The sequence below is a fragment of the Triticum urartu genome, chromosome 4A, assembly GCF_056163025.1.
Source record: "Triticum urartu cultivar PI428250 chromosome 4A, HENAU_Tu73, whole genome shotgun sequence".
Lineage (NCBI taxonomy): Eukaryota > Viridiplantae > Streptophyta > Magnoliopsida > Poales > Poaceae > Triticum > Triticum urartu.
This window is the reverse complement of record NC_141876.1, coordinates 41,814,492-41,823,788: the sequence shown is the minus strand read 5'-3', so window position 1 is coordinate 41,823,788 and position 9,297 is coordinate 41,814,492. Positions and strand designations below refer to the sequence as shown.

The following is a 9,297-nucleotide window of genomic DNA, read 5'->3' as shown; positions in this document are numbered from 1 at the left end:
TACAAAACCGATAGCAACTCAACACAGTTTAAGAACCGATAGCACCTATACATGAGTTTAAGAACCAGAGGGAAGCCTAGTCGATTTGACTGGAGTAGAGGGAGATCGAAGTTTTATGGGCCAGTCTAACCCGGTGGCGGCAACCCCTCTCCCCAAGTGTCAATAGAGGTGGTGCAGATGGCGGGACGTGGGAGTGGCGGCGCGGAGCGACGAGGGAGAAGCAGCATCGCCACGCCATGGCACCAAGCAAGGGTTGCGCCGGAGGGGGCGCCGACGCCCAATAGGGTTTGTCCGTGGATAAAACCGAGAGAAATGCTCCTAAAAAATGGCTGAAACCCTACTAAAAGAGGGGGTTTCTTCCTTTTCTGATTCTACCCCCAGCTTGTTCGCATGAAATCAAATTGATTGAGGGGCTTTTCTCGAAATGAGATCGAACCGACCAGTTTTCTGTGAACTGCCCAGTTCATCGGTTTTTCTGTGATGTTCTCGGCATTTTTTTTCTCCTTGAAAATAAAAGGATTCCGCCACGAGGGCCGGGCCCAGTCGTAACTCAGCAAGTCGCACGTCTCTTCTCCAGACCTGTCCATTTGAAACACGAAGCCGGAAAAAGGGTCCCGTCCGATTGAACCAACCCGACCCAACCCACCCGCCCCCTCCCCCCTCCCCCCTCCCCCCTCCCCCCCCCCCGCGTCTGTCAGCCGGCGATCGCCGGAGATGTCATGGCTTGCCCGCTCCATAGCCACCTCCCTCAACATCCCCGAGGATTCAGGCGCCGACGACGACCCCGACGCCGTCCCCGCAGCCGGCTCCCCTCCCTCCGCGCGCGCCCCGCCGCCGCCTCACTCGGCCGCGGCGGACGGCGTCAAGGAGGACCTCACCGAGCTATCCAAAACCCTAAATCGCCAATTCTGGGGCGTCGCCAACTTCCTCGCGCCCCCGCCCGGGGAGGGCTCGCCCTCGCCCTCGCCCTCCCCTTCGTCCGCGGGGGGTCAATCCGCCGACGCGGGGACGCCCCCTGAGATTGCCGGGATCCGGCGCGACTTCTCCGAGATCAGCGGCAGGTTCAGGAGCGGGATCTCGCGGATCTCGAGCCACAAGGCCGTCTCCGGGTTCTCCAGCATCGCCTCCAATTTCTTCGCCCCTGAAGACGGGGAAGAGGAGGAGTTGCTCGAGGCTGTCAACGACGAGGGGGAGGATGATGCGAGGCTAAATAAGCCGGAGAATGAGGAAGAGGCGAGGCATGAGAGGGAGGATGCCGAGGGGAGGCATTACTTGGAGAGGATGGCACGGCTTGGGGTGGCAGACGACGAGGTGAGGGATGAGTGGAAGGAGCAAAGGGTCAGACATCAGGCGTATGACAACGAGGAGAGGGATGAGTGGGAGGAGCAAAGGTTCAGACATCGGGCGGATGACGGCAAGGTATGGCCTGAGGAGCTCGAGGAGGTGGATGGCCCTGAGCTGGAACGGGCGAGGGTAATGCAAGAGGAGGAGGTGGAGGAGGAGTGGGATGTGATTGGCATCACCGACGAGGTCCTCACATTCGCCACCAACATTGCCAGGCACCCGGAGACCTGGCTTGACTTTCCCCTGCTACCTGACGAAGAGGAGTCTGATGGCCCATTCTCATGTAATTTCTTCACCCCTCAGCTATTCATTATTCACTAGTGTTTATGATCATCAATTCTTCATGGAAAATTTCATGTCAATTTAGTTTGGCAAATTTGGAAGAGACTTTTTCTAATGATGCGAGCTTATGAGTTATGGTCAAAATTCATGAAACCCTGTAGCACTTATTTTAAGTTATGCCTTGATTTAACATGGTGCTGATGGAAAGGCTTGTGTTTATGGTGGAGTAAGTTTTAGTGTAACTGTTCATATGCTATTCCAATGGAACTATCAATTGCACCTCACTTTTTCTATCAGTCTGACCATGTGAATGTGTTTGCTTAACCTTTTCAATGCTCTTTTTACCCCCGGCAGATTTTGACATGTCTGATGCTCAGCAAGAGCATGCTTTGGCTATTGGGCACCTCGCTCCTACATTAGCTGCTTTGCGGATTGAACTATGCCCAATCCATATGAGCGAAGAATGCTTTTGGAAAATTTATTTTGTTCTTCTACATCCTAGACTGAGAAAGCATGATGCGGAACTTCTGTCCACACCACAGGTAAATTTTCTCTCCACCTGATACATAAAACATTACATTCTCTATCGTCCCAGAATCCAGGCAATCTTAGAAGAAAGTAGTGAAGTTTTATATGTGGCCATGGTATTAATCATTATCTCAGACGATTATCTGATTAAACGGTACTTGCTGTTGACTGGGTCTTTAACATGATTAAGTGGTCTTGCGACTTTCTTTCTTCTTTTGGTCACATATGTATTTGCATAATAGATATTGTAAAAAGGAAGAATGATCCATGAACTACCGATGCTATAACATAAGTTTGCCAAGTTTCACTTTCTTAGGCTGGTGTTCAGTTCTCAACAAGCCACAACCACACTTTCTTAGATGGATTTTTTTTGCCAAATTTCCAACAACTTCCTTGCCAGAAAATTGGGACTAGTTGCACATTTGGCTCAATTTTTTGTCAAACATGATAACCAATCAGACATGCCCTAATACAGCTCTTTTATGATATGTAACAATCAGTTGCCATGGCCTTTGTTGATTGAATCTTAGGAGGATGTGGTGCTTGACGACAGGGCGTGGTCTAGGATCTCGACGCTATGTCACTGTTGAAGGATAAGGCACTTTGACTTTGTGTAGATAGGGAGTAGGAAGAAGAGAGAAAGAGAGGGAGAGTTGGGGTGCCATGCACCATAGCCCATACCATATATATCTGGCACTTAATTCAGAATAACCTTAACTTGAAGGGAAACCAGTCTAAATGTTACAAAAAGGGAAACAAATCTTATCCAAAGTAAATAAAGAAAATCCTAACGTAAGATAGATAAAGGTCAAAGCCGGTCTTTGCCCGCAATGGCATATGTTATCTCACACATGACATTGGTCCTGTTTTTTCTATTGCACTAGAATATTAGATGCATGGCACAGTAATAATTTATGATATTCCATTTTCTATGAATTGGCACAACTGTTGGTATATGTTTTATCCAAATCAAGACAGAGTTTATCCAGCTCTACTGTCATGTACCAGCTCTGCATATTAGAACCATGCAATGCTATACCTTTTTTTTTGGCGATCTAATACTTATAACACTATCTTGTTAGATCTTTTCTCTTCAGAGGGCCCCTTTGATTCATACGATTCCAAAAACGTGGGCATAAGAAAAAAAATGTAGGATTGCAATGTAGCCCTTCTGAATCCTACAGGCTTTTTCTTGATTGCATCACAGGATAAACAAAGGATTCTTTCCAAGAGGTTTGAGTGGATGATCAAATCCCTATGGAATATAGTACAAAGGAATCCTTGGGAAAATTTTTATAGGATTCAATCCTGTGAATCAAAAGACCAACATAGGAAAAATCCTAGGATTCCAATACATACCTTTTTACTTGTTTTGGTGTCAGCAACTGTCAGCATTCAATTATTATTGTGAAATGATGACAATTAGTCTTCTAGAAAATTACAACTGAGAGCATCTACAACATCAGTAGCCTGGTACTTGAGGCCACTGGCTTCCTATGGATCCTGCGGCATATTAGGGTAGCAAGCATGTCAGTCAACGACAATGTGTGATAGTGTCTTGCTCAGTTCTTTCTCTGAGATTCTTCGCTAATTTAGCAAAACACCATTGAAGCACACACAATATCTGCAGAAAACTGAAACTGTGCACTTTTATCTTCAAGTTGAGGTTGCCTTTTCCTTGCACAACCTTCTTCAGCTGATATGCAATAATGTGATTTGGTGGTTGTGATGAGTTACTTGAGGTTGTTGAGAATATAAATTCACAAATAATCTAAGTAACTGATTTCCTATTTTTTAGATTGATATTGGGTAGCTCATATCTAGTGCGTATCTTCTCGGTGCATCCCATGCATCCTGGTATCAATAGATTCTGCACTGGGATAAATTATGTTGTACTGATGATGTGTTGCATTAGGGTGGTATAAAAATTCATTGTAACTAAATCAACATCAGAAATATTTAAAAAGAGATTAATTGTGGATTAAATGCATTGTGTACTATATCTATCTCTAGCTAGCCTCATCACTGAAGAATCTTTGTAGCCCAGTAAGGCCTGGGGTGCACCGAAAGGAGGGATTGGACACGTACTTGCATTAATAGTGTGCTTATCATCACGTGTTCCATAATAATATATCTATAGATAAACCGACAAAATATTCATTGCTATTTTTCTGCACATGCATGCTTGCACATCATCCAAATTGTTTTAGCTATTTGATATGCTAGCCTGGTCCACTAACATCCATCCAATTTGAACATAAGAGTCTCTCTACCATGCAACACGCATAGTGCTTTTTTTGTTTCTGCATAGCATAGTTTGAATATTAAGGGTGAATCTGTATTGTCTAAAATGTTCAGAAATCAAATCTCTGATCCCGCGGCAATGGGCAGGGTATCGTCTAGTTCTTGCAATGGGCAGGGTAACGCATGTCCCAGCAGTTAAGCTAAGCCTGCTTCTTGTTTTTGCAGATTGTGGAAGCTAGAGCAATGCTTATGCAACACCAGTCAAAGCAGCATGCAACAGAGCAGTTACGTCGCCATAAAGATGACTTTGGAACACATTCGGAAGATGACAGCTCCAAGGACGTCATGGAAGCGTTCCCATCTGTGCGACAACATGCAGCTTCGTTCACCCCCATAACAGATTTTGAGATTGAAAAACATCCTATCCAAGTAAATGAAGTCGCAGTGGTGGACAAAACAGTCATCAAAGAGCAGCTGAGGGAGGAGGGCAGCAAGGCCTCAAATGTTATGCAAGAAACATTTGATGACGACATAGACGATTGGTTTGACGAGGAGGCCGATCTCGCTGGGCACACCACCATTCTCATAGGCGATGAGGAAGATGTGTCATTCAGTGATTTGGAGGATGACGATGATACGAAATGATCATCATCCAAAATCCAAGCCAACCTCAGCCTGAAAACCGGGACCCGGTCAAAATTGATTGTTCTTCAATAGAAAGAAGGGAAGTTGTACAATGAAAAGGGAGCAAATTCAGGGCCAACTTCAACCTGAATGAAAACTGGAAAGCGGTTGAAATTGCTTGTTTGTTAATAGAACGGAAGTTTTGTGTACAATGAAAGGGGAGCGGCTCCATTTTGGTTTTAAGCTGCTCGGTTGGATGCAATGGTAATATATATATATACAGTGGGTGGGGGTGCCGTATGGTTTGTAATTTTATTGGTAATCTTGTGTACATAGCATTATTTTAAAAGTCACAGCAATAAAAGTTCCATTCGTTGGTTGATTGTTCAAAGGACAGCGTAAAATAATAATAAAAAAGGGAAAAGAGAGAACAAAATGGCGACGAGAGAACAAACAAAATGGTGATGACAACTGTATTTGCAATGACAATGACAACATACTACACTTTGTATATATACAAAATTGTACTGCCTTCTGAGACACCTCACATCCAATCCAACAAAGCACAGCAATGCAAATGGTGAATGAACTGGCCTGGCTAACAGTTATCCTAATCAAGACCTGATGAGGCCAAAGTTATTCGAGAGCTTCCCAAGGTGCGACCACAGGAGGCTCCCCAGGGAGGACCTGGGCCTCTCCTGATCGGCGAGCGACGCAGCCGGCGCTCTCGTCTTCTTCACCGGCGGCCAGCCAGGCGCTCCTTTGGCGACGTCGAGCGAGATGCCCATCTCGGCGACCCTCGTCCGCACCGCGCACAGCGCCTCGGGCCGCACCTCGCCGCCGGTGTCGGTGACGAGGAAGAAGGTCCCGATGGCCTCCTCCTTCTGCCGCTTGATCTCCACCCTCAGCAGCGACAGCCCGTGCTCCCGCAGCATCCTGGTGAAGTCCGACAGCAGCCCCGACCGGTCCGGCGCGCGCACCTCCACCCTCACGCCCTGCACAAGGACATGATGCCATGCCGTCTCAGCATCGCGCGCCCAACGAAATATACACTTGGACGAACGGAAAGAAATGAAATGGCTAATGGAGGCTGACTGACATGAGACGCCCTCCGCTCCACCGCGGCGACGAGGCACCGGGAGACCTTCTGCCGCTCGGCGTCGCTGTCCACCGTGCGCCCGTCCTTGTGCCGGATGTAGTACTCCTGCGTGCGTGCGTCCGTGGTCACCACAATGCATGTCAGTCACTGGCGTGCCAGGGCAATGCCACATGGACTCGTGCTGCAGGGGAAGCGTACCTGGATGGCGAGAGGGCCCTGTGCCCCGACGGTGGCATGGAAGACGACGTAGTGCATGTCGGTGAGCGCGCAGACGGTGTCGAAGAGCAGCTTGGGGCGGTCCCTGCTCGTCATCTTGACGATGGCGTAGCCCCGCTCCTCCCAGTTGTCGATGGTGACGCGCGTCTGGGTGCGGTGCGCGGACCGGGCCGCGGTGGCCGCCCGGTCGCCCATGCAGAAGTGCTCCTCGTCGACGGGCGTCGGGGCGGGGCCCGACTCATAGTCGCGGTCGTCGTGCATGAGCTGGTGCATCCGGCGCTCCGTGTGGACGCGGCCCCGCACGGGCGCCGACATGCACACCCAGCGCCGCTCGCCCGACAGGTTCTCGCGCGCGTCCACCACGGCGTTGACGAGCCGCTCGATGCGCGCCCAGCGGCTCGGGTGCAGCGGCGCGGCGGCGGTGTCGGCGCCGGTGGTGGTGACGTAGAGCACCCCGGCGGCGCGGCCGTTGTGCGTCCAGGCCTGGCCGGACGCGACGTGGCAGCCCTGGTCGACGAGCACCTGGGTGATGGAGGAGAGCAGGCCGGGGCGGTCGTGCACGGTGAACTCGAGCGAGGCGCAGTCCGACACGTCGGGGCCGCCGGGGCCGACGACGTTGCCGAGGCAGGTGGTGAACTTGGGCGAGCCAGAGCGCTGGAACGGCAGGAGCGCCCGCTGGATGAAGCCCGGGAGCGACGGGTCCGTCAGCTTGCGCCCGATCTGGTCCGTCACGTGGAACACTGCATGGCGAACAAGATTAGAAAATTGCGCGTCTTCAATCAATCATGTATTTTTGTGACCTAAATCGATCGGAGAAGAAAGAAAGAAAGAAAGAAAAATGAAAGGGAGGAGGCTGCAGGGAGATGGTTCTTGCCGTCCATGAGCCAGCCGCCGTCGGAGGAGATGTAGGACTTGTAGATGACGAGGTCGAGATCGGTGAGCAGCTGCACCATCTCCAGCAGCACGCCGTCCCGGTTCACGCTGTCCACCTTGACGAGCGAGCAGTCCTCGCGCGTCTCATTGTCGACGACGACCCTGCACAAGCCATCCAATCCACGCACGTCACACCAAGAAGAATTCGATGGATGGATCGAGAATAACAACAAACAAGCAGAGGCTAGCCAATGCGGGCGTACCCTGGGGTGCCGAGGCGGTCGAGGACCGGATCGAAGTCCGGCTCGAAGTAGGGCCCGGAGACGTACTTCATCGCCGTCGACGGAGAAGACGATCGGTGGGCTTTCACGGACGGACGCCAATCGCCCTGAGCTGAATCTTTCCTTCTCGGTCGGTCTTATATGCCCCCTCCGGCACGGAAATCTACCGGAATTCGGACGCGCGGTGAGAACAACAGATCCAATCTGGGGCGGAGCAATCCGGGAAAAGGGAAGGGCCGCCGACGGCACGAGGAGCGCGCCCCATGCTCACATGCGTCGCCCGGCCGGCCTGCCGCTCGCTCGTAGCAGCAGCAGCAATCTACCAAAGAAAAAAGAACTCAAAAAGGCTTCCTCTACCGGAACCGAGGCTGCCTGCGCTGCGCGACGAACCGGTCGCGCGCGCGATTATGTAGGAGGAGAGGAGGAGGAGGAGGAGAGGGGAGGGAGGGATTACCTCCGGTGAGACGAGACGAGATGAGATGGCGAGGGGGACGAGAGGCGGAGGGGAGGGCGCACGTGCGGGTCCGGGCTCGTTCGATTTGGCCTCGGTCAGCAGGCTGCAGCTCTGCCTGCGTGGTCTCGGCGGCGTTTTAGGATTCGAGTGGAGAGCGCGAACGGCCGCCGCGCCACGTCGGAAGGGCGCGTGGCACGCGGGCGGCCCGGGTCGCAGCCTTGCTCCTTTTGTCCGCTTCTCTTTCCGTCGTCCGCCGTTTTGATTGATTGATTGATTTCCTCCGAGTAAAACCCTGATTCGGAATTGATGCATCGCCATTTATATCATAATAAGACTAAATATACATGGAAAGTCAGAGGATCTGCCGAATTAGTATCAGACCATTAGAATGGGGGGTATCAGATATGCGGGTACAATTGCATTCATTTACGAGGGGAGATTTTGATCTGCTTCCCACCTTTCGATGTACATTTAGGGGTTCCCTAAAAAAGAATGCACATTTAGGGTTTCTTTGATTTAAATGATTTTTTTTAGAAATTTTAGAGGATTGGAATCTTTAGAAAAAAATTCTATGATTTTTCTGTTGTTTTTCTAACGAGTTTTCACCTAGACTTGGAGGATGGTTGTACTGACGATGTAGCCGATGCGTGCTGGCGGTGATAGATCTCGCAAGGCGTCTGTGGGGAAGAGGGGGAAGGGAAACGACAATGCAACAAACGGAAAGGAGGGGGTGTGACAAGGTAGGGCGGCGGTACATGAGAAAACAATGGCACAGAGTTGTGGTTTTTTTTACCTCGAGCAACACGTGGGGAAGTTGATGCACAAACGTAAAGCAAGGGGAATCGATTGTAGGTAGTTGGAACAACTTGCATTTATCGGCCAAGCAGACTAGCACAGAGCCATGGAGCTGGCACCTTTCCACGTAGAAACTCCATTATCTCTTCTTGACACGGCGCATGCAGACGAAGCCTTGCCAAACTGGCGGTTTGTCTTCGAGAGGGGGAAAGCCAAAACGCCAGCAGTAGGAGCATTGGTATTTTGCCCAGACGATAGCTTAGCGGCTCTTTCGTACGCCAGCAATAGGAGCATTGGTCTTTTTCGCAAACGACGGCTTAGTGTCTGTACGCCAACAGTAGGAGCATTGGTCTTTTCCGCACACGGTAGCTTAGCGTATGTTTCGTCAAGTAGATATGATAAAGGAGGGGGGGGGGGGTGGATGGGAGCATGGCAGAGGAAGAAGCTTCATAAGGAGGGGCACATTAAGTGGCTCGCATAAAACACAACGCCGCTTTGGAGGGATGCTCATTATTATATCACCCATGACTAAAAAGGAGAAAACCAATTCTGAATCT

The 9,297-nt window shown here is 50.6% G+C and overlaps 2 protein-coding genes across 3 annotated transcripts; one reads left to right on the top strand and one right to left on the bottom strand.

Annotated features, from left to right (window-relative positions):
• The first annotated feature begins 683 nt into the window (after nucleotides 1-683).
• LOC125550507 (uncharacterized) lies at nucleotides 684-5,404 on the top strand. Its single transcript, XM_048713516.2, has 3 exons — nucleotides 684-1,627; nucleotides 1,981-2,168; nucleotides 4,624-5,404. The coding sequence occupies exons 1-3, from the start codon at nucleotides 715-717 to the stop codon at nucleotides 5,041-5,043; spliced, it is 1,521 nt and encodes a 506-aa protein (XP_048569473.1). The 5' UTR covers nucleotides 684-714; the 3' UTR covers nucleotides 5,044-5,404.
• Nucleotides 5,405-5,466: 62 nt separating this feature from the next.
• On the bottom strand, nucleotides 5,467-8,095 carry LOC125550508 (ACT domain-containing protein ACR3-like). 2 transcript variants are annotated; one of them, XM_048713518.2, is made up of 6 exons: nucleotides 7,946-8,095; nucleotides 7,474-7,810; nucleotides 7,212-7,372; nucleotides 6,320-7,077; nucleotides 6,122-6,226; nucleotides 5,467-6,017 (listed from the first exon to the last, which is right to left on the bottom strand). In XM_048713518.2, exons 2-6 carry the CDS (start codon nucleotides 7,542-7,544, stop codon nucleotides 5,637-5,639), a joined length of 1,476 nt encoding a protein of 491 aa, XP_048569475.1. In that variant the 5' UTR covers nucleotides 7,545-7,810; nucleotides 7,946-8,095; the 3' UTR covers nucleotides 5,467-5,636. The 2 variants fall into 2 exon arrangements, with proteins under 2 accessions (XP_048569475.1, XP_048569476.1); XM_048713519.2 differs by having other exon boundaries at nucleotides 7,474-7,654; nucleotides 7,946-8,083.
• Between the last annotated feature and the right edge of the window lie 1,202 nt (nucleotides 8,096-9,297).